Source organism: Pan paniscus, chromosome 23 (assembly GCF_029289425.2).
Source record: "Pan paniscus chromosome 23, NHGRI_mPanPan1-v2.0_pri, whole genome shotgun sequence".
Classification (NCBI taxonomy): Eukaryota; Metazoa; Chordata; class Mammalia; order Primates; family Hominidae; genus Pan; species Pan paniscus.
In genome coordinates, this window is record NC_085927.1 from 27,823,399 (window position 1) to 27,850,386 (window position 26,988).

Genomic DNA, 26,988 nt, shown 5'->3' on the forward strand with positions numbered 1-26,988 from the left:
ATAAGGTAACCCTTAAATAGGGTAATCTTTAAATACAATTTTCAAGAACCATGGAGTTGCAGACCAGAAAGAAATAATGGATTTGATATTTTCAAAGAAATAGATAGTGCTTTTAAGTTCAAAAACCTCAATGAAGTCCTATTAACCAGAAGAATAGTATAGTAAGAAAAATCTAAATTGGGAAGTAGAAAATCTTAGCAGACTAGTAATTAGGGAGTTCTCACAGAAGGATCGATTTATTCACAGGTAAAGTTTTCTAAACCTTCAAGGAAAAGATAACTTCCAAACATTTCCAAAATGAAAGAAATAACTGGAAGCTACTCTGTTCGTTCTGATACAGATAATCTTTGAACACCATACCTGATAAAATTGAACATACTCTCCTCATTCCATAGTATATACAATAATGCCCCGAGTAACCATGTTTTGGTCAATGACAAACCATTTATACCACTGTGGTCCCATAAGATTATAATTGAGCTGAAAATTTCCTATCGTCATAGCCTTTATGACACTGTAGCACAATTCCATTTCTTTTTATAAATTGAGTGCAGCCTGAGTGCATTGTGTTTACAAGGTCTACAGCAGTGTACTGTAATGTCCTAACCTTCACATTCACACCACTCAGTCACGGACTCAGCAGAGCAACTGCCAGTCCTGCAAGCTCCATTCATGATAAGTGCCCTATCTCGGTGTGCCAGTTCTTAAATCTTTTATACTGTATTTTTACTGCACCTTTTCTATTTATGTATGTTTAGATACACAAATACTTTACCATTGTGTGTCTGGGATTGTAAGTAGTAGGCTACACCACCTAGGAGCAATAGGCTATATATCCTGTAGTCTGGGTGTGTAGTCGGCCCTACCATCTAGGGTTGTATATAGTAGACTACACCATCTAGGAGTAATAGGCTATACCCCATAACCTAGGTGTGTAGCACACTACACCGTCTAGGGTTGTAGTAGGCTATACCATCTAGGACCCTCAGGCTGTACCCCATAGCCTAGCTGTGTAGTAGGCTATGCCATCTAGTCCCTGAATTCTGTATTGTTGAAAACATAACAAAATCACCTAAGAATGTGGTTTCTCAAAATGTATCCTCATTGTTAAGTATAACACATGACTGCGTGTCAGATTGTTAATAGCGAGAAGTAAAAGCTATCCTGTTACCAAAAGAGTAATGTTTGAGACTATCTTACTGGTAATACTGTTTTGGAGTCTTATCCAGTGTAACACAATAAAGAATAGTAAGATGCAGCATTTAAAAATGTTGACCTGGGGCCAGGGACGTGGTGGCTCATGCCTGTAATCCCAGCACTTTGGGAGGCCGAGGCAGGTGGATCACCTGAGGTCTAGAGTTCAAGACCAGCCTGGCCAACATGGCAAAACCCCATCTCTACTAAAAATGCAAAAATTAGTCAGGCATGGTGACGGGTGCCTGTAATTCCAGCCACTCAGGAAGCTGAGGCAGGAGCATTGCTTGAACTCAGGAGGCAGAGGTTGCAGTGAGATGAGATCGCACCACTGCACTCCAGCCTGGGTGACAGATCGAGAAAAAAAAAGAAAAGAAAATGCAGTGTGTAATGGAGGCACAAGAAACGGGGCAGTGGAAGAGGGGTTAATGTGGTATGTGGAAGAGTCAGGAGCTTTTCTTTCAAACCTGCTTAAATTATGGCACTCCCCTGTCCTGTCCCTTGGATAAGTTTCTTGATACCATTCCATTTCACCTTGTTTCTTTTCTTTTTTTTTTTTTTTAAAACAGAGACAGGGACCTTACTCTGTTACCCAGGCTGGAGTGCAGTAGCATGATCATAGCTCATTGTAACCTTGAATTCCTGGGCTCAAACGATTCTCCTCCCTCAGCCTCCTGAGTACCTGGACTATAGGCACACACCACCACGCCCGGTTAATTTTTTAATTTTTTGTAGAAGTGGGGTCCATTTCAGTTTTCTTATTAGTAAAATGAAATGCTATCACTTGACAGAAGTTTTTTGTGGGAATTAAACAAAGAACCCATGTCAATGTACAGAGCATAGTATTTGGCAATCAAAAGACGCTACTCGGTCCTCTCCCATTGTTTATGGTAGTGGATAATTGATGAGAAACCTTGATAGAAAACTAAAACCACATTTTATAGTAACATACATAAAGGCAATAATGGATGACATTAATCCTTCTCTGTCCACCATCAGAAGATTTGATACATCTTTGTGGAGGTATTATATGATCGTCCTCTAAACTTTGAAATAATTATCAGAAGCTAAGTCCTGCTGTGATGGCCATATAAAAGTTTACTTAAACCTTTTTGTTGTTGTTGTTTAAATAAAAGGCGATGTAGATACTGGTAGAGCTTGTTGCTCATGTTACAGAATATACAGCTTTATAAGCTTTAATTTCTCAACAAATAAATTGACTAAGGGTATAGATGGTTTACAGATGCGGCGATGGGAAAGTGCGCAGGGAAACATTCACGTTCTGTATCAAGAATAGCATTTTTCTCATTCGTAGCTTTTATCTGATTTGGCAGGGTTGAAGTGAAGCTGGCATTGTCATTTTTGCAACTATCATGGTAAACTGGCATAATCCCTTTGAAAGGCAGTTCCCTGATAAGTTTTTACTGTATTTAAAGTTGAAGAGATCTTGTTAGAGTCTTGAGGCTTATAAAATAATTGCTATCTCAGTGCTTTGGGAGTCCAAGGTGGTACAATTGTTTGAGGCCAGTAGTTTGAGGCTGCAGTGAGTTATGATTGCACCACTGCACTCCATCCTTGGCGACAGAACAAGAACCTATGAAAAAAAAAAAGAGCTTATAGGTATATTTCAGGAAACTGCTGGGCTGGGTTTTTCGGGACAAGTACTTAAAGAAGGTCATGACAGCGTTTGATAATTGGGCTTGCATTCGCATTAGGCACTAGTCATTCTCTTTCTTTCTTTCTTTCTTTTTTTGAGGTGGAGTCTCGCTCTGTCGCCCAGGCTGGAGTGCAGTGGCATGATGTCGGCTCACTGCAAGCTCCACCTGCCAGGTTCAAGCAATTCTCCTGTCTCAGCCTCCTGAGTAGCTGGGACTACAGGCACGCACCACCATGCCTGGCTAATTTTTTTTTGTATGTTTAGTAGAGATGGGGTTTCACCATGTTGGTCAGGATGGTCTTGATCTCCTGACTTCGTGATCCGCTCACCTCGGCCTCCCAAAGTGCTGGGATTACAGGCGTGAGCCACCCCACCCAGCCCGAAACAGAAAAGCTTTCTAAAGTTGCTGACTCACTAAATGTACCCCCGTGGCTTTGCAGTATGTTTAAGTTGTATAAACCACCCCTTCTTGTCATTTTCTATCCTATAATTCCTTACCTAATGGATTAAGTGGTGCCAGAACTGACCCTGGAGAATGCAGATTTTTGATGCGGAAGTCACGGAAGTTATGTTATCTTAAGGGAAGGCCTTTGCTTGTTACCTTTTAGTAGTAGGTTACAGTTGGTGATGCCATGGGGCTCATTCCTCACAAATTGCAAAACTTACATGTGCTAATAAACCTTGGCCTTCAAAAGTAGTAACCTAGATACAAGTAGTTCTCCATGCTCTTTCTTTGAAATTTCCTATAAGGACTGCTTTCCAGCCTGGTGCATTTCCTTGGCACTCACCGCATTCTGCTCGCTGAGCCCTTTTCCCACCCCTGCTCTCTCCCTGGCTTCCCCTCCTGGGCAACTGCTCTCACTTCTCACTGCTGCCACTGTGCTGCCTTTGCCTGGCAGCCCACCTCCGGCTGCTCCTGATGCCCCCTCCCAGAGCCGCCCCTTCAGCGGAAGGTGATAAAGCATGGCTTTCCCTTTGTAATTTGGGAAGATAATTTTTTTTTTTTTTTTACTGTTTAAACTGTTAAGGGAGTTTTTTGCCAGTGATACATATTATAAAAGACACTTGTTTGTCTCCAAGTTTTTGTTTTTATTTTTTCAAGAGAATAAACTGGCTTCTGTCCCTACACAGCTGAGCAGTGGTTCCTGATTGTCCTAAGGAAGCCTTTGGCCCTAACCTGTGTGCCTCATTGGCCACTTTTTTACTGGCGGCGGCAGCAGCAGCAGCATCAGTAGTTGAGAACACCCTAATCTATCTTTTCCTTTCTCTTCTTCACTTCTAACTATAGGGAAAACGTCCACAGCGCACAAAGGCAGAGTTGCATCCTAGGTGGATGTCTGACCACCTGTCCATCAAACCCGTCAAGCAAGAGGTGAGTGTGTGTGAGAGTAGCGAGGAGGAGCTTTCCTGATGAAAGAGACGGATCCTTTTCATGTACTTCCATTCCTGCCTCTTTATTTTCCTTCATTTTTTTTCCTAAACCCCAAATGTTTATTTAGCAATCTTATGCTTAAGATGCATTTCTAGAAAGAGGAAGAATTAGAAGATGTGAGGCCACACTCTGGTTCTGACAATCTCCTGGGATGGTAGGCATGTCCACATTTAATAAGAATACGTACTGCAATAGGTGCATGTATAGGAGCAGTTCACAAATGCAAAGATGGGAGGATGTAGAGCTGGGCAACGGAAGGAGAATTTGAGTAGGCAGAGCCATATTTGACCTGAATCCTGAGATGGCTGGGATTGATGGAGGGGGAGCAAAGAGGGTGGGAGAGGTGGGGCAGAAGGCATCCCACACTACAGGAGTAGTAGAAACAAAAGCACAGAGACAGGAAATTATATAAATTTATGTAAAATGATATAAATATATATGGTCAAAAAACAGTATATATTAGAGCCAAGCACAGGTAGCTCATGCCTGTAATCCGAGCACTTTAAGAGGCCAAGGCAGGTGGATTGCTTGTACTCACGAGTTCAAGACCAGCCTGGCCAACATGGCAAAACCCCATCTCTACTAAAAATACAAAAATTAGCTGGGTGTGGTGGCGGGCACCTGTAATCCCAGCTACTCGGGAGGCTGAGGCAGGAGAATTGCTTGAACCCAGGAGGCGGAGGTTGCAGTGAGCTGCGATCGCACCACTGCACTCCAGCCTGGGCAACTTCAGAGTTTCACTCTGTCTCAAAAAAAAAAAGAAAGAAAGAAAGAAAAGAAAACCTGAGAGTTTGTGGCAAGTTTGTTGTTTTGTTTCTAATTGGAGATGTAGCATGGACCTGAAAAGGGTCCAGGAATGAGAGAGCGTGGATCTGGCTGATCTGTGGGGAGATGAAATTCTTAGGTGTCAAGACCTTGCCATGGAGGGTAGATAATCACATTTCTTCTAAGACACAAAGCAAACCAACACAAATGGGAGGGCAGGGAAATGTTTAGGTCACATGAAAGAGAGAGGGCATCATGTGGGAGTTTGAGATATAATGTTAGGTGAAGAAAGAATATTTGGTGCAACCACTAATTAAAAGAGTTGTCCAAGCAGCATTCTGGAGCTGACTATGTTTCGGCATTTTCATTCTGTAATGTAGCTCAGGAGCCTGAAGCAGGAGATTTACTTGAGCCTAGGAGTTTGAGACCAGCCTGGGCAACATAGCAAGACCCCACCTCTGAAAAAAAAAAGTTAAATTACTTTATCACATCACATCACACTGTAGGAAGGGACAACACTTTTTAACCGTTTATCCTTTGGGCACTCTTTCATCGAATATTTAAACAGTTCAGTGATCGTAGAGAGTTTTGAGTTAAGGGACAGTAGTTTTACTCTGGACCATGTCTTTGAATTGTTACGTTACGGAGCCTTCCTTTTGCCTTTCAGTAACATTTTCATGGATCTTAAATTTGAGTGACGACACGATGTTCTATTACAGAGATCTTGTCAGTAACTAAACACATTCTACCTTGAGCCCTGAAAAGGGAAAGCTAATTTATAAATTTGTATTTACTTCAGTATATTTTGATTTCACATCTGTCTCTTTTTAACTCAGAGATGTGTCTTGCCCGATGTTTAATTACCTGGGGGTTGACAATTCTATTCATGATTGACCTCCCTTCTCCAGTATCCTCTTCCTCCTAGCAGTCACTAATTTCAGAGTGGCCTTTGGTCCCTGGTATTCAGCCATGTTCTCAAATGGTTTTCTAGCCTGGCCTTGTTGGGCTCTCTCTGCTGTCTTTATTACCTTGGCAGTTCACACCTCCTTGCAAGCTCCCTTTTCTGTTTACTGTTCACTGCCCTGAGTATTCCTAGATGCCATAACTTACACTTCAGACTGCATAGCAGGCTGAATAGACTGAAACGTCCTTCATTGCTCCAAGCAAAACTTTGGCATCAAACACTAAAATTTCTTCTTTTATTCTTGGCAGTGTTTGAGCTTTCTTTTATTCTACTCTTCAGTTCGAACAAAAAGAAACCACAGTATTACAGAGACTGTAAACTATCTGTTGTGGTCCCCGATATCCTGGAGAAACCCTTAGTGTTGACATGACTTTTTAAGCATGGAGGCAGGGTTTCTGGCCTCTATTGGTCACTCAGCAGTCCAAACTTATTGCCTGATAAAAGACTTTGAGTTGTGACTTCTTGGGGAAAATATCAGTGAGGGGAGACTGTCTCGCTGAACTCAGGGATTCGGGATGCAGTGGTTATTTTTGTCCGGACACTTTGGTCATTGCTGTTGCTAGGGAGCTGTTTGTTGGGTGTTCGTCTCAAGTGTGCTGCTAACAGGAGCAAGGGTGCCAGCAAGTCTGATACCTGCCCTCATAGAGGGGAGCGTGTAAGGGCACAGCATATTGGGCGTTGCTAAAACCAGGGGTTCTGTTGAATCGTCCTTGACTGGATTTTAAAGTGTTGTTTCTCATTAACTTCTCATTAAAAACCCCCTTGATTCTAGCAGGACTCTTATCTGTAAAGCATTCCTACACCAACATCTCTCCCATTTGCAACTGACCCCACCTTTTAAAGAAAAAAATTGCAGCCTAAGACAGTATCACATTTTTGTAACTGTGCAGGTTTATTTTTGCTTGGCCAGTTGTCATTCATTTGGTTGTACTGGTTCTTTAATAGTTAAAACACTACAAAAAGTGAGTCCTGTTTTTTAGTGGTGTTTTCATCAAGACTTGCTTTACCTTCCATCAGCCTAGTGCTGAAAATCAGCACAGGAATTTTAAAACAGACTTGTGGGCCAGGCGCAGTGGCTCACGCCTGTAATCCCAGCACTTTGGGAGGCCGAGTTGGGCAGATCACAAGGTCAGGAGATCGAGACCATCCTGGCTAACACGATGAAACCCTGTCTCTACTAAAAATACAAAAAATTAGCTGGGCGTGGTGGTGGGCGCCTGTAGTCCCAGCTACTTGGGAGGAGAATGGCATGAACCCGGGAGGCAGAGTTTGCAGTGAGCCAAGATCGCACCACTGCACTCCAGCCTGGGCGACAGAGCAAGACTCCGTCTCAAAAAAAAAAAAAAAAGAAAAGAAAAGCAGATTTGTTGTTCACAACATAGATTATTTTTTTTTTCTCATATGTGTGTAATGTCATTTAGGTAAAATTGTAATTGTTGAGAATTCACATCAGATGGGAAACTGCTAAAATGGTAAAATGGTAACCCATGCTGATGAAAGAAAAAAGGCCCAGAGAAATGTGAGGCAGACATATTCAGCTAAGCAGGAGGTGTTTACAAGTGCAGGGCCGTGCTGGAGGAGGGGGCAGATTGTGGAGAAAGTGGTCTGAGACAGGTGGAGCAATAACTAGGGGGACAGATGGCATCCGCAAGGGCAGGAGCCACAGCTGGGCGTGGCCGGTGCAGGCTCCCACCTGCCCACCATGTCTTTATAGAAAATGTGGAGACTACATGTAGAAAACTGTAAAAGACCTGGTAATCCCACAACTCAGGAATCATTACTATTTACGTTTTTACGTATTTGCTTCAGGCTTTTCCTCTATGCATTTATTGCATATTGAGCATTATATTTAAGATACTTTGTGATCAGTATATTGAGACATTCATACATTTCAAGAATTGTTTAAATTCTGATACCCAGATTTAAGCGTGTGAACATGTGATGAGATTTTTAAGCATACAATAAAAGCTGTTCATAATTTGCTGTACTACCAACCTTTTTTTTTTTTGAGACGGAGTCTCGCTCTGTCGCCCAGGCTGGAGTGCAGTGGCACAATCTGGGCTCACTGCAAGCTCCACCTCCCAGGTTCACGTCATTCTCCTGCCTCAGCCTCCCAAGTAGCTGGGACTACAGGCGCCCGCCACCACGCCCGGCTAATTCTCTGTATTTTTAGTAGAAATGGGGTTTCACCGTGTTAGCCAGGATGGTCTCGATCTCCTGACCTCGTGATCCACCCGCCTTAGCCTCCCAAAGTGCTGGGATTACAGGCGTGAGCCACCACGCCCGGCCAGTACCAGCCTTAAATTAGTTACTTTGCGGGGGCGTAAGTCAAATGGTTTAAACTGTGAGCCTGTTGAACATACGTAAGGAATACCTTCCTATATTATATATGTATGTGACTTCTTCGTGTAAAGGTTTTTTCACTTGAATTTCTATGTTACCTGGCTCGGGAAGTCACTACTCAGGAGCTTATGGTCCAAAGAGGAGAGGGACAGATAACCAGGACTGATCAAAATATAGAGATATATATATGGATATATATCCATACACACATATTTACAGTTATGTACATACATATACACATTTATTATATTTATATGTGTATACATTTTATATGTATATATACATATATACATGTATGTACATGCGCCTGTGTATACATATGGATGGCACAGCAGAAGGGAACATAAATCTCGAAGTGCAAGCCCTCAAGAAGCAGCATATTATGATAAATCCCTTCTTTAGAAAAGTATTGATATGGTTTGGCTCTGTGTCCCCACCCAGAGCTCATCTCAAATTGTAATCCCCACATGTCAGGAGAGGGGCCTGGTGGGAGGTGATGAATCATGGGATGGACTTCCGCCTTGCTGTTCTTGTGATGGTGTGTGAGTTCTCAGGAGATCTGGCTGGTGTTTTGTTTTGTTTTGTTTTGAGACGGAGTTTTGCTGTTGTTGCCCTGACTGGAGTGCAGTGGCACCATCTCGGCTCACTGCAACCTCTGTGTCCTGGGTTCAAGCTATTCCCCTGCCTCAGCCTCACGAGTAGCTGGGATTACAGGCACCTGCCACCACGCCTGGCTAATTTTGTATTTTTAGTAGAGATGGGGTTTCTCCATGTTGGTCAGGCTGGTCTTGAACTCCCGACCTCAGGTGAAATGCCCGCCTCGTCCTCCCAAAGTGCTGGGATTACAGGTGTGAGCCACTGCGCCCAGCTGATCTGGTTGTTTATTGTTTTTTCGGGGTTTTTTTGAGACGGAGTCTCACTCTGTCGCCCAGGCTGGAGTGCAGTGGCGTGGTCTCAGCTCACTGCAACCTCTGCCTCCCGAGTAGCTGGGATTATAGGCGCCTGCCACCACGCCTGGCTAATTTTTGTATTTTTAGTGGAGGCGGAGTTTCACCATCTTGGCCAGGCTGGTCTCGAACTCCTGACCTCGTGATCCACCCTCCTCAGCCTCCCAAAGTGCTGGGATTACAGGCGTGAGCCACCGCGCCTGGCCAAGATCTGGGTGTTTTAAAGTGTGTGGCACATCCCCTGTCGCACATGCGCACTTGGGCTTTCTGTCTCTATCTCTCCTGCTTCGCTGTGCTGAGACGTGCTTCCTTTCCCCTCACCTTCCGCCACGATTATAAGTTTCCTGAGGCACCCCAGTTATCCTTTCTATACAGCCTGTGGAATTGTGAGTCAATTAAGCCTCTTTCCTTCATATATCCCAGTCTCATGTAGTTCTTTATAGCAGTGTGAGAACGGAGGAATACCGGTGTCATTTCTACCACTGATACCGCAGGTTAAGTTATATATTATGCCATCTTCGAGTAACACTTGAAGCCACACAATAAATGCAAAGGCATTACAATGAATCCCACTTAATACAAATAACTATATAGACCAACACTGCTCTACAAATTTAGCTTGGGTCTTTTTCTAATGGCCGGTTAAATACAGTTTTAATTTCGTAGGTTAATGGTAAAGGTTCATACACTGAAGCCAGTACGTATACCTAGCATTGCTTTTCAGCCTAAACTTATCCACGTACACAACTCAGTTACAAGGCTTGGCCTTAAAATGCTAGGAGAGCTTCTTAAAGTAGTTTTTACAGGTATTAAATTTCGTCTTGCACACCGAAGTCATCGTACATACAGGGCAAAGTCAGAGTTTTTATCATTGCGTTTATTCTTCATTTACCTTTAAAACACTTCTCTAGCTGAATATTTAAAACAATAGGAAGCAGTGAGCATATTATGGTTACAGGCCTTCACTCAGTCACTGTTGCAGATAAAATGCCAGCAGTGAGTGTTACTCACTGGCCCAGTTAAGGGCTTTGACACTGACCACCTCTTCTGGGGAGATGGTGTTCCTTGCCCTCATATGCTTCTCCATTGTAATGCTGCCATCTTTGCCCATTTGCCTCAGAGCCCACCAGTTCTTTTTGATCATCCCATCAGTCTCTTCTACTTCCTTTCTACCAGGTAGAAGTTTTTCCAGCAAAGAGAGTTTATTAGGAGAGAGAGCCATTCTGAGGAGCGTTTACATAAATTAAGTGATTAGGCGACGCTTTGCATACGGTGTGCAGTAAATTGGCATTCCTTCATTTAGCACACACTTGATATCCCCGTGCTTGACATTCTGACCTGGACCATGGTTCAGTCTCGAAAGCAGATGTTAGCGTTTGGGAGTCACACAGTGTTTCAGCCAGCTGTGTGTCTGTACACAGGAAAAGGTCTTCTCCCTGTGAAGTAAAAACAGCATGGTCTTTCTGTTCTACCCCAGTGGTAATGTTTCCTGGCTCCAGTTCTGGTCTTGGTATCCTTCACCACGGAATGTTATCTTCTGGCCATCTTTCGTGCCTTTGTCAATAGGGACTTCTAGAATCTCCTTCTCTGCAACTGTCTTCCTTCCATTGCAGCTTTCACGTCTATCTTTAGGACGGATGGTTTCCCCATGGGCTTGGCACTGCATGCACACAGATTGAATTTGCTGAACCATTCCAGGTCTTATTGATGAATTACTGTTTGCATTCAAGCACCTCAGCAGTTGACACAGCAGGATCCTGCTCCCTTCTTAACACCTCTGCCTTCACATTTGTCACAAATCATATTCTTTTGCAGAGCCAGTTTTCTTCTTTCACCATTGTGTAGATCTCCTAAGGGTACTGAGAGCTGATGTAGGACTTTTTACCTCTCCTTTCTCTTAGTATCCTTCCTTCTCCCCCAAAAAAACTTAGCAGAGATGTCCACGGGGGAGTGAGAACTGCCACCAGCCCCACCCTCTTTAATTGCCTGTCCTCCCTTGTCATAGAATTCCCTATTCTCTGCATCAGAGAGAACTTCTCAAGATTGAGAAATCCATTTAACTTCTCTCCTTCATTTAGATTCTTACCAGGGTATTACTTCAAAGCCATTTTGAAGCCTTTGTCAGTTCTTCGTGGGTAGCATTAGGTTTGACCCCCAAAATGTCATAGTAAGTGGTTTCTTTCACAATTTTCTGTAGCCAGTGAGTGGGCTGAGGCTGGTGGTGGGGAGTGGGGAGGGGCCTGTAGCTCTGTGCAGTCCGTGCAGCCACTGCTCCTCCACCTCACACCAAGCATCTGGAAAGTTCCCTCAGGTGTTGTTTTGTTTGTTTGTTTGTTTTTGTTTTTGTTTTTGTTTTTTTGAGACGGAGTCTCATTCTGTCACCCAGGCTGGAGTGCAGTGGCACAATCTCAGCTTACTGCAACCTCTGCCTCCCGAGTAGCTGGGACTACAGGCGCCCGCTACCATGCCCAGCTAATTTTTTGTATTGTTAGTAGTGACAGGGTTCACCACATTAGCCAGGAAGGTCTTGATCTCCTGACCTCGTGAACCACCCACCTCGGCCTCCCACAGTGCTGGGATTACAGGCATGGGCCACCATGCCCGGCCCCTCGTGTGCTTTGTATATTGTTTGTGAGTTTTGTGTTCATGTTCCATTTGTTTGAGGGGAGCACTATTAACTGATTGTGAGATATTACATATTAAGAATAATAAGTCATGCTCATTACAAAAAAAGAATTATATATTAGTAAGATTTAGGTTATTGGCTTTTGGCTTTTTTCTCTTTCTCCCTCTCCACTGACTTAACACATGAACACTTCCTATGTTTGTTTAGATTATCAAGTCTTTTTTTTTTTTTTTTGAGACGTAATCTCACTCTGTTGCCAGGCTGGAGTGCAGTGGCACAATCTTGGCTCACTGCAACCTCCACCTCCCAGGTTCAAGCGATTTTCCTGCCTCAGCCTCCCAAGTAGCTGGGACTACAGGCACACACCACCATGCCCAGCTAATTTTTGTATTTTTAGTAAAGACAGAGTTTCACCATGTTTACCAGGATGGTCTCAATCTCTTAACCTCATGATCCACCCACCTTGGCCTCCCAAGGTGCTGAGATTACAGGCGTGAGCCACTGTGCCTGGCCAGATTATCAAGTCTTGAGTGACTTAACATTACAGTTTCATAAGTAATTGGCTTGCATTTGCTCAGTCCTTATTAAAATGTTAGATTCTATTTAATGTACCCTGTACTGATGAAAGAAGAATATTTCACAGGTTTACACCTATTGTCTTTTGTTGTGGGGGAGAGTGGCCAGAATACACATAGGTAATTCTGTAAATAACTTTCATGTTTGATATATAGATATACCTGTTTTCCTCTCATTTTGGGGTCTGACATACATAAAGCATCACAATTCTCTTTCAATGAAATCTTCCCTTTGACAAGGCTCAGGTTTTTTTTTTATTGTAAGTAGGATTTTTAAATTATTATTATACTTTAAGTTCTAGAGTACATGTGCAGAATGTGCAGGTTTGTTACATAGGTATACATACATGTGCCATGTTGGTTTGCTGCACCCATCAACTCATCATTTACATTAGGTATTTCTCCTAATGCTATCCCTCCCCCAGTCCCCCACCCTCTGACAGACCCCGGAGTGTGATGTTCCCCACCCTGTGTCCAAGTGTTCTCATTGTTCAGTTCCCACCTATGAGTGAGAACATGCGGTGTTTGGTTTTCTGTCTTGTGATAGTTTGCTGAGAATGATGGTTTCCAGCTTCATTCATGTCCCTGCAAAGGACATGAACTCGTCTTTTTGGGTTTTTTGGGCTGCATAGTATTCCATGGTGTATATGTGCCTCATTTTCTTATTCCAGTCTATCATTGATGTCCATTGATGGACAATTTGGGTTGGTTCCAAGTCTTTGCTATTGTGAATAGCGCCGCAATAAACATACGTGTGCATGTGTCTTTATAGTAGCATGATTTATAATCCTTTGGGTATATACCCAGTAATGGGATCACTGGGTCAAATGGTATTTCTAGTTCTAGATCCTTGAGGAATTGTCACACTGTCTTCCACAATGGTTGAACCAGTTTACACTCCCACCAACAGTGTAAAAGCGTTCCTATTTCTCCACATCCTCTCCAGCATCTGTTGTTTCCTGACTTTTTAATGATCACCGTTCTAACTGGCGTGAGATGGTATCTCATTGTGGTTTTGATTTGCATTTCTCTGATGACCAGTGATGATGAGCATTTTTTCATGTGTCTTTTGGCTGCATAAATGTCTTCTTTTGAGAAGCGTCTGTTCGGCCGGGCGCGGTGGCTCACGCCTGTAATCCCAGCACTTTGGGAGGCCAAGGCAGGAGGATCACGAGGTCAGGAGATCGAGACCATCCTGGCTAACACAGTGATACCCCGTCTCTACTAAAAATACAAAAAATTAGCCAGGCGTGGTGGCGGGCGCCTGTAGTCCCAGCTACTCAGGAGGCTGACGCAGGAGAATGGTGGAGCTTGCAGTGAGCCGAGATGGCGCCACTGCACTCCAGCCTGGGTGACAGAGCGAGACTCCATCTCAAAAAAAAAAAAAAAAAGAGAGAGAGAGAAGTGTCTGTTCATATCCTTTGCCCACTTTTTCATGGGGTTGTTTGATTTTTTTGTTGTTGTTGTTAATTTCTTTAAGTTCTTTGTACATTCTGGATATCAGCCCTTTGTCAGATGAGTAGATTGTAAAAATTTTCTCCCATTCTGTAGGTTGCCTGTTCACTCTGATGGTAGTTTCTTTTGCTGTGCAGAAGCTCTTTAGTTTAATTAGATCCCATTTGTCTGTTTTGGCTTTTGTTGCCATTGCTTTTGGTGTTTTAGTCATGAAGTCCTTGCCCATGCCTATGTCCTGAATGGTAATGCCTAGGTTTTCTTCTAGGGTTTTTATGGTTTTAGGTTTTACATTTAAGTCTTTAATGCATCTTGAATTAATTTTTGTGTAAGGTATAAGGAAGGGATCCAGTTTCAGCTTTCTACATATGGCTAGCCAGTTTTCCCAGCACCATTTATTAAATACGGAATCCTTACCCCGTTACTGGTTTTTGTCAGGTTTGTCAAAGATCATATGGTTGTAGATGTGTGGTGTTATTTCTGAGGCCTCTGTTCTGTTCCATTGGTCTATATCTCTGTTTTGGTACCAGTACCATGCTGTTTTGGTTACTGTAGTGACAAGGCTCAGTGTTCTTATCTCCTCTCTTTTCCCTGCCCGTGTGAGTCAACTGATACCTTATGGTGTTTTTTTGGCATCAGTATACATCTGAAAAGAGCAAAGGCAAATAGTTTTGTTTTACTTTGCTTTGTTAACTGCAGTTTCATCATATCTCAGCTGGGTAAAGATGTTGCTGGAACAATTAAGAACCTGGGAAGTGGGGTGGAAGTGAGAGCAGGGATTATGGCAAAATTTAGGGAAGGTGCTTGACAGACATTTATTCGGGAAGCAGTGGCCAGAGTTGCAGTCTTCGGGACAGTCGTCCTTGCCAAGTGTCCATAGCATCCCCTTTTCAGAATCAACATCCACCATATTGAAACTGGCCTGCTCTGGTTATAGGATAAAGATTTTATGGGTTTTATTTAATTCTGTTTGTTACACTGAGACACCTTATGGGTACAGTGTTAACGTATGCAGTTTTAATTTTTGTCCCTCCTGTTCATTCCAGATTTTTACCTGTAAACTCTTCTAAAGTCAGGCTCATAGATTTTTGAATGGTGAAAATGACATTGAGAAGTCTACTAACTGGGCCACGCGCCATGGCTCACGCCTGTAATCCCAGCACTTTGGGAGGCTGAGGTGGGCGGATCACCTGAGGTCAGGAGTTCTAGTCCAGCCTGGTCAACATGGTGAAATCCCATCTCTACTAAAAATACAAAAATTAGCTAGGCGTGGTGGTACACACCTGTAATCTCAGCTACTCGAGAGGCTAAGGCAGGAGAATCACTTGAACCCAGGAGGCAGTGTCTGCAGTAAGCCAAGATCATGCCACTGCACTCCAGCCTTGGTGACAAAGCAAGACTCCATCTCGGGGGGAAAAAAAAAAGCCTGCTATCTAGGCAAGATCGTCTCTAAATTTGGAGTCAAATGAGAATCTAAACCGGTTTGTTTTGTTTTGTTTTGTGTTTTTGAGATAGGGTCTATCTCCCAGGTTGGAGTATTACGCCTGTAATCTCAGCACTTTGGGAGGCTGAGGTCAGAAGTTCGAGACCAGCCTGGCCAACATGGCGAAACCCCATCTCTATTAAAAATACAAAAATTAGCTGGGCGTGGTGGCAGGTACCCTGTAACTCCAGTTACTTGGGAGGCTGAGGCGAGAGAATCACTTGAACTGGGAGGCAGAGGTTGTAGTGAGCCAAGATCATACCATTGCACTCCAGTCTCACAGAGTGAGATTCCATCTCAAAAAAAAAAAAGGAACTGTGTTCTGTTGAGTGACTGTCTTTCATCCTAGTATACTTTTTAAAACTTCCTAGTGCTTTTTAAAACTTACCTTTATCGGCTGGGCACGGTGGCTCACACCTATAATCCCTCCACTTTGGGAGGCTGAGGCAGGTGGATCACGAGGTCAGGAGATCAAGACCATCCTGGCTAACATGGTGAAACCCCATCTCAAGTGAAAATACAAAAAATTAGCCGGGTGTGGTGGCAGGCGCCTGTAGTTCCAGTTACTTGGGAGTCGGAGGCAGGAGAATGGCGTGAACCCGGGAGGCAGAGCTTGCAGTGAGCCAAGATCGCACCACTGCACTCCAGCCTAGGCGACAGAGCGAGACTCTATCTCAAAAAAAAAAAAAAGAAAGAAAAAAAAGCTTCCCTTTATCAGATGTTAACTCTAAAGAAACACATCTCTGAACTGCCCCAGTTTCTCTTCTCTCCAGTAAATTATCCATAAGATTGTCTCCTAAATACCACAAATTATATAAATTGTTGGACACAAAAGTTTTACCGTTTTGAATCTCCCTTATGTTTTAACATTTATGTATATCCATATGTGTATTTTACAGATAACAAAATCAGCTTTTCGTGATATAAAGTCCCTAGCTAATATTATTTGTTGAAAATACTGAATTCAATGAACTGAGAGCAAAGAGCTTATCTTGCATGATTGTGTACTGACCGGATGTGCTCATTGGCTCCTCACAGGAGACTCCTGTGCTGACCAGAATAGAAAAACAAAAGCGCAAAGAGGAGGAAGAAGAGCGTCAGATTCTTCTAGCAGTGCAGAAGAAGGAGCAGGAGCAGATGCTAAAGGAAGAGAGGAAACGCGAGTTGGAGGAGAAGGTCAAGGCAGTGGAAGGTATGTGCAGTGTCCGCGTGGTCTGGAGAGGTGCATGTCTGTCGACCAGCCGTCCTGTAGCCAGAGCCAACTCAAGCTAAGTCCTGCCATGCATCCAAGTTGTTTCCGGCAATTTCTTTTTTTTTTTTTGAGACGGAGTCTCACTGTGTCGCCCAGGCTGGAGTGCAGTGGCGTGATCTCAGCTCACTGCAAGCTTCACCTCCCGGGTTCATGCCATTCTCCTGCCTCAGCCTCCCAAGTAGCTGGGACTACAGGCGCCCGCCACCACGCCCGGCTAATTTTTTGTATTGTTAGTAGAGACGGGGTTTCACCGTGTTAGCCAGGATGGTCTAGAACTCCTGACCTTGTGATCCACCCGCCTCGGCCTCCCAAAGTGCTGGGATTACAGGTGTGAGCCACCGCACCCGGCCACTTTTTTTCTGTTTAGAGTTCTGCAAGCAAAGGATAATAACTGTCTTCAGATGTTTTCTTAGATAACAATTGTATTTATAAGTTCAACCTGATAAATCATGTGATAACAGATCACTTGGTGTAATTGAAGATAGTCCAAGATTTACCTTTTAAATAAGTGTATTGAATATTTTTAATTTTTCAATACAACAGCATAGCATATGGATTTAGTTTTTTGAATGCAGTGTTTTGCAGGGCAAGATTTCGGTAAATTTTGGCTAAGAAAATTGAAGTATTCTGGCCTTATGTACCTATTAAGTAACAGAAAGTTACTTAACCTATTATGTGCACCTCATTCCTACCAAGATCTTTTTTTTTTTTTTTTTTGAGACTCCGTCTCGGTTTGTCGCCCAGGCTGGAGTGCAGTGGCACGATCTCGTCTCACTGCAAGCTCCGCATCCCAGGTTCTCGCCATTCTCCTGCCTCAGCCTCCCAAGTAGCTGGGACTACAGGCACCCACCACCACACCCAGCTAATTTTTTGTATTTTTAGTTGAGACAGGGTTTCACTGTGTTAGCCAGGATAGTCTCGATATCCTGACCTCGTAATCTGCCCGCCTTGGCCTCCCAAAGTGCTGGGATTACAGGCATGAGCCACCATGCCTGGCCCTTTTTTTTTTTTTTTTTTTTTTTTGATACATAGTCTCACTCTGTGGCCCACCTGGAGTGCAGTGGCACAATCTTCACTTACTGCAACCTCTGCCTCAGCCTCCTGAGTAGCTAGGACTATAGGCGTGCCACCACACCCGGCTAATGTTTGTATTTTTAGAGATGGGGTTTTACCATGTTGGGCAGGTTGGTCTCAAACTGCTGACCTCAAATGATCTTGCCACCTCGGCCTCCCAAAGTGCTGGGATTACAGGCGTGAGCCACTGTGCCTGCCCACATTAAGGATTTTAGAATTAATAAAGAAATGAGGGGTCAGGCACAGTGACTCATGCCTGTAATCCCAGCACTTTGGGAGGCCAAGGGGGGAGGATCACATGAGGTTGGGTTTTCGAGACCAGCCTGACCAACATGGAGAAACCCCATCTCTACTAAAAATACAAAAAATTAGCTGGGCGTGGTGGGGCATGCCTGTAATGCCAGCTACTCAGGAGGCTAAGGCAGGAGAATCGCTTGAACCCAGGAAGTGGAGGTTGCGGTGAGCCGAGATCGTGCCATTGTACTCCAGCCTGGGCAACAAGAGTGAAACTCCATCTCAAAAAAAAAAAAAAAAAAGAAAGAAAGGAAGGGAGGGAGGGAAAAGAAAAGAAAGAAAGAAATGATGGCTGGGCACGGTGGCTCACGCCTGTAATCCCAGCACTTTGGGAAGCCACAGTGGCCGAATCACTTGAGGTCAGGAGTTTGAGACAGCCTGGCCAACATGGCCAAACGTGGTAGCTCACGCCTGTAATCCCAGCTACTCAGGAGGATGAGGTGGGAGAATTGCTTGAACCCCGGAGGTGGAGGTTGCAGTGAGCCAAGATCGTGCTACTGCACTCCAGCCTGGGCGACAGAGCAAGACTCTGTCTCAATAAAAAAAACAACCCTTAGTGCATATAATCTACAGGTTTAGCCTGTGTCATACTATGTAGTATATCTCACTTGTAAGATCTTCCATAATTGGCTATGTCCAGTGCCACATTTAAATTCCTCAGGACATAATAACTGGCTTTTATTTGTTTATATTTTTTAGTGGAATTGTGTTTTTTTATTTAATAGGGTCCTTATTGGGTACACCTGTCATTTTAATTTATATAGGCAGGTCCAAAACTCATTTTTATGGCTCAGTTTCTGTAATGTAAGATTAATAATGCCTGTATTGTAGTCCCATCTACAGAAGTCACAAATAAAATTAAATCCTAGGAATTAACCAAAGAAGTGAAAGAGGTCTATAATGAAAACTATAAAACATGGAGGAAACAAATTGAAAAGAACACCCAAAAACTGGAAAGCTTCCTACGTTCATGGATAACAAGAATCAGTATTCTTAAAATGTCCATACTACTCAAAGTAATCTACAGATTCAATGCAATGTCTACCAGAATACCAATGACATTCTTCACAAAAATAGAAAAAAAAATCCTTTTATTTTTTTGGACCCACAAAAGACCCAGAATAGGCAAAGCTATCCTAAGCAAAAATAACAAACCTGGAGGAATTACCTGACTTCAAATTATACTTCAGACCTGTGGGGACCAAAACAATAGGGGGATCTGGCATAAAAACCAACACACAGACAAATGGAACAGAATAGAGAATCCAGAAACAAGTCCACACACGTACAGCGAACTCATTTTCAACACACGTGCTAAGAACATACACTGGGGAAAAGACAGTCTCTTCTACAAGTGGTGCTGGGGAAACTGGATATCCATAAGCAGAAGAATGAAACTAGACCCCTATCTCCTGCCACATACAAAAATAAAATCAAAGTGGATTAAATAATTATATCTAAGGCCGGGCGTGGCGACTTATGCCTGTAATCCCAGCACTTTGGGAGGCCAAGGCGGGTGAATTACAAGGTCAAGAGTTCAAGGCCAGCCTGGCCAAGGTGTTGAAACCCCGTCTCTACTAAAAATACAAAAATTAGCTGGGCACGGTGGCAGGCACCGGTAATCCCAGCTACTCAGGAGGCTGAGGCAAGAAAATCGCTTGAACCTGGGCAGCAGAGGTTGCAGTGAGCTGAGATTGCATCACTGCACTCCAACCTGTGTGACAGAGTAAGACTCCATCTCAAAAAAAAAAAAAAGAATTATATCTAAGACCTCAAATTATGAAACTCTACAAGAAAAAACGTTGGAGAAACCCTCTAGGACATTGATTTCAAGCACAGGCACCCAAAGCAAAAATGGACAAATGGGATCACATCAAGTTAAAAAGCTTCTGCACAGCAAAGGAAACAACCAGCAAAGTGAAGAGACAACCCACAGAATGGGAGAAAACATTTGCAGACTGCCCAGTTGACAAAGGATGAATAACCAGAATATAGAAGGAGCTGAAACAACTCTTAGGAAAAAGTCTAATAATCGGATATTAAAATGGGCAAAATATTTGAATAGAGATTTCTCAAAAGAAGTCATACAAATGCAGACGAGGCCAGGCATGTTGAGTCATGCTTGTAAGCTCAGCACTTTGGGAGGCCAAGGCTGGCAGATTGTTTTAGCACAGGAGTTCAAGACCAGCCTCGGCAACACGGTAAAACCCCATCTCTACAAAAAATACAAAAATTAACCGAGCACGGTTGTTCATACCTGTAGTGCCAGCTACTTGGGAAGCTGAGATGGGCAGATAGCTTGAGCCTGGGAGGTCCAGGCTCCAGTGAGCTGAGATCATGCCACTGCACTCCATCCTGGGCAATAGAGCGAGACCCTGTCTCAAAAAAATAAAAATAAATTTAAAAACAAGCCAGGTGTGGTGGCTCATGCTTGTAATCCCAGCACTTCGGGAGGCCGAGGCGGGCAGATGACTTGAGATCAGGAGTTCAAGACCAACCTGGCCAACATGGCAAAACCCTGCCTCTACTAAAAATACTAAAATTAGCTAGGCATGGTGGCACACGCCTGTAATCCCACCTACTCAGGAGGCTGAGGCAGGAGAATTGCTTGAACCTGGGAGACAGGAGGTTGCAGTGAGCAGAGATCAAGCCAAGACTTCACTCCAGCCTGGGCAATACAGCAAGATTCTGTCTCAGAAAAAAAAAAAAAAGCAAACAAGCTTATGAAAAAAGTGCTCAGTATCATTGATCATCAGAGAAATGGAAATCCAAAACTATTATGAGATATCATCTTACACAGTTAAAATGGTTTATACCCAAAGGACAGGCAATAACAAATACTGGTGAGAATGAGAAGAGGAAATCCTCATATACTGTTGGTAGGAACATAAATTAGTCCCCCACTATGGAGAACAGCTTAGATGTTCCTTAGAAAACTAAAAAGAGAGCTACCATAAAATCTACTAATCCCACTGCTGGGTATACACCCAAAAGAAAGGAAATCAATATATTGAAGAGATAACTACACTCCCATATTTTTTGCAGCTCTGTTCACAATAGCCAAGATTTGGAAGCAACCTAAGTGTCCGTCAGCAAATGAATGGATAAAGAAAATGTGGTACTGATACACAAGGGAGTACTATTCAGCCATAAAAACAGAAAGATGCAGTCGTTTGCAACAACATGGGTAGAACTGGAGGTTATTATTTTAAATGAAATAAGACAGGCACAGAAAGACAAACATTGGATATTCTCACTTACTTGTGGGATCTAGAAATCAAAATAATTGAACCCGTGGAGATAGAGGGAAAAGGGATGGTTACCAGAGGCTGGGAACGATAGTGGAGGGTTGGGGAGAGGTAGGATGGTTAATGGGTACAAAAAAAATAGTTATTATGAATGAATATGATCTGGCATTTGATAGCACAGCAGAGAAGTATGGCTTTTTTTTTCTTTTCTTTTCTTTTCTTTTTTGTTATTTTTGAGACAGAGTCTCACTCTTTTGCCCAGGCTAGAGTGCAGTGGCATGATCTGATCTCACTGCAACCTCCACTTCTCAGGTTCAAGTGATTACCATGCCTCAGCCTCCCAAGTAGCTGTGATTACAGGTGTACACTACCACACCCGGCTAATTTTTGTATTTTTAGTAGAGATGGGGTTTTGCCGTGTTGGCCAGGCTGGTCTTGAACTCCTGGCCTCAAGTGATCCATCTGCCTCAGCCTCCCAAAGTGCTGGGAATACAAGCGTGAGCACACACCCAGCCAGAAGTACTATTTTCATTCTAGTGGTGAGAAGGTGGAGAGTAGACAAATATTGTGGGATAATAGTGGTGAGTGATCTGAAGTAAAATTAGGCAGGTTTACAGGTAAAGAGTGACATGGCTGGGCGTGGTGGCTCCACCTGTGGTCCCAGCTACTTGGGAGGCTGTGGCAGGAGGACCCCTTGAGCCCAGGAGATCGAGGCTGCAGTGAGCGCTGATTTCCCCTGCTGAACACAGCCTGGGTGATAGAGCAAAACCCTGTCTCAGACAAAAAAGAAAGCCCTCTCTGAAGATTTGACATTTAAATAAAGTGAATGAGGTTGACCCATGAGTGCCTGAAGCGGAAGGCGCAGTGCAGACAAGAGCAGAGGCACGGAGGCAGGGATATGCAGCAGGAAGTCCAGGGCGAGGCTGCAGCGGAGGGGAGCAAAGCAAGCACAGGAAGGCTGGCTGGAAGTCCCGGCGCGGCTGGAGCGGAGCAAGCACAGGAAGGCTGGCTGGGCATGAATTGAGTCCTACCAGGTAGCCCAGGGTCGCATTGGGATGGGCTGTGCAGACCTTGTTAGAAGGGTTAAATGGGCTGGGCGCCGTGGCTCACGGTTGTAATCCCAGCACTTTGGAAGGCCGAAGTGGGCGAATCACGAGGTCAGGAGATCAAGACCATCGTGACTAACACGGTGAAACCCCGTCTCTACTAAAAATACAAAAAATTAGCCGGGCGTGGTGGCGGGCGCCTGTAGTCCCAGCTACTCGGGAGGCTGAGGCGGGAGAATGGCGTGAACCCAGGAGGCGGAGCTTCCAGTGAGTCGAGATCGCGCCACCGCACTCCAGCCTGGGCGACAGAGCAAGATTCCGTCTCAAAAAAAAAAAAAAAAAAAGTAAGGATTAAATGAAAACAGGACAGTCTCTGACACACATTTAAAGTCACAAATGATAGTTTTCTTTGTTTGTTTGAGACAAAGTCTCGCTCTGCCTCCCATGATAGTTCTTATGGAAGGAATTTTTGTAAGCCATAAGATACTTACAATAACCTTTTCCAGACTTTTTAGTAGCTTCCAACTACAAAAAAAGAGAAATAATCAATTATGTACTAATCAGACACTTTTAAAAATTACAACAGTTTATTCAGAGAAACAAGCTTTGTGTGACATTCTAAGAGGATTTTATTCTGCAGGTCCTTTTAACATAATGAGTAATATTTGTGTTGGGAATGACTGAGAAGAAATTTCATAATGATGTGAAGATCTACCTGTAAATAGTTCCTCTGTCGTATGCTGGTATTTATATTCTAGCATCTCAACAGTGCTGATGGTCACTCATCTTGGAGTTCCCTGAATTTTTTTTTTTTTTTCAAAACTCCTGTAATGTTACATTACCCATACTTTTGTTGTCGTTGTTGTTGTTTTGAGACGGAGTGTCGCTCTGTCGCCCAGGCTGGAGTGCAGTGGTGCCGCGCCCGGCACATGACTGCATACTTTCAAGGAGAGGACTCAGAGCTTTTATTTATTTAAAGAAACTTGAAAGGAGGAAAGTGGATTAAGAAAAAAAAAAAAATAAGGCCAGGCGCGGTGGCTCACGCCTGTAATCCCAGCACTTTGGGAAGCTGAGGCAGGCAGATCACGAGGTCAGGAGATTGACACCATCCTGGCCAACATGGTGAAACCCCGTCTCTACTAAAAATACAAAAAAAAAATTAGCCGGGCATGGTGGCGTGCACCTGTAGTCCCAACTACTCGGGAGGCTGAGACAGGAGAATTGCTTGAATTCGGGAGGCAGAGGCTGCAGTGAGCTGAGATCATGCCACTGCATTCCAGCCTGGGCAACAGAGTGAGACTCTGTCCCCCTCAAAAAAGAAAAAAAAAAACAACAGAAGGCAAAAAGTGAAACAGCCAAGTGTCCACCAGTGGATAAAAGGAGAACCTGAATGCAGTATACACTTAGAACGGGGTGTTATTCAGCCTTAAGAGGGAAGGAAATTCTGAAACATGCTACAACATGGATGAACCTTGAAGGTATTACACGAAGTGTTATCAGCAGGACACACGTGGACAAATGTTTTGTACTAGAGGCTGAGGCGAGAGGGAAATGGGGAGTCAGTGTTTAACGTTACAGACTGGAGTAATGAAAAGATTCTAGAAATGGATACCGGTGATGGCGCCACAACATTACTTACACACTTAATGCTACTGAACTGTATGCTCATTTGGGTGATATGTCTGGTTAACTAGAATGAGATGAAGCCGGCCATGACGAAAGAAGTAACTTGTAGTTAATCAGTTGGGGTCCAGCCTTGAAAACCGAAACTACACTAGCTACTTCAGCAGGGAAAACATCACATGACTCTTTGGTAAAATGGGAGTTAGAAAACAAAAAAAAGGTTAAAGGGATCCCCGTGGTGACACAGACGGAGGAAGTGGGATTGTCAGAGGTGGGGGGCTGCAGCCCCACTGCTAGCACTATGAAGGCAGGCAAACTCCCGCTGCCAAGTGCGGCTTCGCAGATGCAGGACCATCCATCCTAGGATGAGTTGAACGGCATCAGCAAGCAAATGGAAGGAAATCGCTGTCCTCCTCAGCGTGCCTCCCGTGGTCCCTCTGATGCTCCCTTTGGTAGAATATAAAACCAGCAGAGAAGGGAGTTGTATGTGCAGGATCCCAGCCCCAGTATCACAAAGCAGAACATGAAAATTGGATTTGCAACCATCAGAAAAGGCTTCATAACAGATGCAGGTGGCAGAAAGCATGAAAGGTCCTGTATGTGTTCACTGTAAGTTCTAGAAGGAAAGAATCAGTATGGTAAGGCCAAGAGAATGTTCAGAAACAATGATTGAGTAGTTTTTTGGTTTGATGAAAAACCCTGATCCTCAGATACAGAAAGCAAGAAGAGATATAAACTGGATATAAATTATATGTGGGCATATGGAACTGAATTATAGAACATTCTGTTCCCTAAAACAACCAATGTGGAAAAGGTGGATTACCCTGAGAGGATGTTCTTAATAGTGATAGCAGATAGGAGCAACAGCAGACCTCAGGGGACGATGGGATTGATGGCCAGGTGCAGTGGCTCATGCCTGTAATCCCAGCAGTTTGGGAAGCCAAGGCAGGAGAATTACTTGAGTCCTGGAGTTCAAGACCAGCCTGGGCAACATAATGAGGCCCCATCTCTACAGAAAATCTTAAAAATTAGCCAGACATGGTGGTGCATGCCTGTAGTCCCAGCTACTCGGGAGGCTGAGGTAGGAGGATCACTTGAGCCCAGGAGGTCAAGGCTGTAGTGAGCCATGGTTGTGCACAGCACTCCAGCCTGGGCAACAGCAAGACCCTGTCTCAAAAAAAGGAAGGGGTGGGTAGTGGGTTGAATTTTGAATTTTTTTATTAGTTCCTTAGGGCTACCATAACAACCTACATTAACCAGGTGGCATAAAATAGCAGAAATTTATTCTCTCATAGTCCTGGAAGTTAGAAATCCAAAATCTAGGTATTGACAGGGTTTCACTCTCTGAAGACTGTAGGTGAGAGTCTGTGGCCTTTCCAGCTTCTAGTAGTTTCAGGCCTTCCTGGGGTTTTCTGCAAACTTAGAATAATAGAATGAAACTTCCTCAGCCAATATCTTAATAATCTAGGCAGACCTTCTACTTGATGGGGAAACATTAGAAGTGTTCCCTTTAAAGTCAGGATAAACACAAGGATTTCCTCTATTGTTTCCATTTAATATTGTATTGTAAGGATTTAGTGTCTACAAAGAAAAATACATAGGTATGTATACATATTTGGAGTGGTGTATGACTTGAAACTCCAAGAAAATCACCCAGGAAACTATTATAGCTAAGAAATTCACCAAGTAGGTATATTCATTATTATTCTTTTTTTTTTTTTTTTTTTTTTTTTTTTTTTTTTGAGATGGAGTCTCACTCTATTGCTCAGGCTGGAGTGCAGTGGTGCGATCTCGGCTCACTGCCACTTCCGCCTCCCAGGTTCAAATAATTCTCCTGCCTCAGCCTCCAAAGTAGCTGGGATTACAGGCATGTGTCACCACGCCTGGCAATTTTTTTTGTTATTTTTAGTAGAGATGGGGGTCTCACCATGTTGGTCAGGCTGTTCTTGAACTCCTGACCTCAGGTGATCCACTGCACCCAGCCGCTCATTATTATTCTATAAATGTCAACATGAACAATTTTATTAAAAGATAGCATGACCCGGCCAGGCGCGGTGGCTCACACCTGTAATCCCAGCACTTTGGGAGGCCGAGGCGGGCAGATCACGAGGTCAGAAGATCAAGACCATCCTGGCCAACTTGGTGAAACCCCGTCTCTACTAAAAATAGAAAAATTAGCTGGACATGTTGGTGCACTTCTGTAATCCCAGCTAGCTACTTGGGAGGCTGAGGCATGAGAATCGCTTGAACCCAGGAGGCAGAGGTTGCAGTGTGTTAACATAGCGCCACCGCAGCACTCCAGCCTGAGCAACAGAGTGAGACTCTATCTCCAAAAAAAAAAAAAATTATGACAGCTGGGCATAGTGGCTCACACCTACAATCCCAGCACCGTGGGAGGCCGAGGTGGACAGATCACTTGAGCTAAGGAGTTGAAGATCAGCCTAGCTAACATGGTGAAACCCCGTCTCTACTAAAAATACAATAATTACCCAGGCATAGTGGCATATACCTGTAATCCCAGCTACCCGGGAGGCTGAGGCACGAGAATTGCTTGAACCTGAGAGGCAGAGGCTGCAGTGACCTGAAATCACACCATTGCACTCCAGCCTGGGTGATAGAGTGAGGCTCTGTCTCCTAAAAAAAAAGAATCTGTGGATCTCAACACACTGTTCCTAAAATTCATATAAAAGAGCAAAGGGCCTTTTTTTGTTTGTTTGTTTGTTTGTTTGTTTTTGAGACGACGTTTCACCCTTGTTGCCCAGGCTGGAGTGCAATGGTGTGATCTCGGCTCACCGCAACCTCCGCCTCTGGGGTTCAAGCAATTCTCCTGCCTCAGCCTCCCAAGTAGCTGGGATTACAGGCATGCACCACCACGCCTGGCTAATTTTGTATTTTTAGTAGAGACAGGGTTTCTCCATGTTGGTCAGGCTGGTCTCGAACTCCCGACCTCTGATGATCTGCCTGCCTCCGCCTCCCAAAGTGCTAGGATTACAGATGTGAGCCACCATGCCCG

General features: G+C 43.9%; 1 protein-coding gene and 1 pseudogene across 6 annotated transcripts in view; one reads left to right on the top strand and one right to left on the bottom strand.

The window, feature by feature from the left end:
* Positions 1-26,988, top strand: part of LOC100991444 (chromatin remodeling regulator CECR2) — a 192,501-nt gene that overhangs the window by 141,343 nt on the left and 24,170 nt on the right. For 5 of the 6 annotated variants that reach the window (XM_034948891.4, XM_055105568.2, XM_034948894.3 and 2 more), the window contains exons 8-9: positions 4,140-4,223; positions 16,477-16,630. In XM_034948891.4, coding sequence (XP_034804782.3) covers positions 4,140-4,223; positions 16,477-16,630 — 238 coding nt within the window. The remainder of the gene's footprint in view (positions 1-4,139; positions 4,224-16,476; positions 16,631-26,988) is intronic. The other variant, XM_034948892.3, reaches the window with a different exon arrangement.
* On the bottom strand, positions 10,182-12,680 carry LOC134730130 (dnaJ homolog subfamily A member 1-like; annotated as a pseudogene).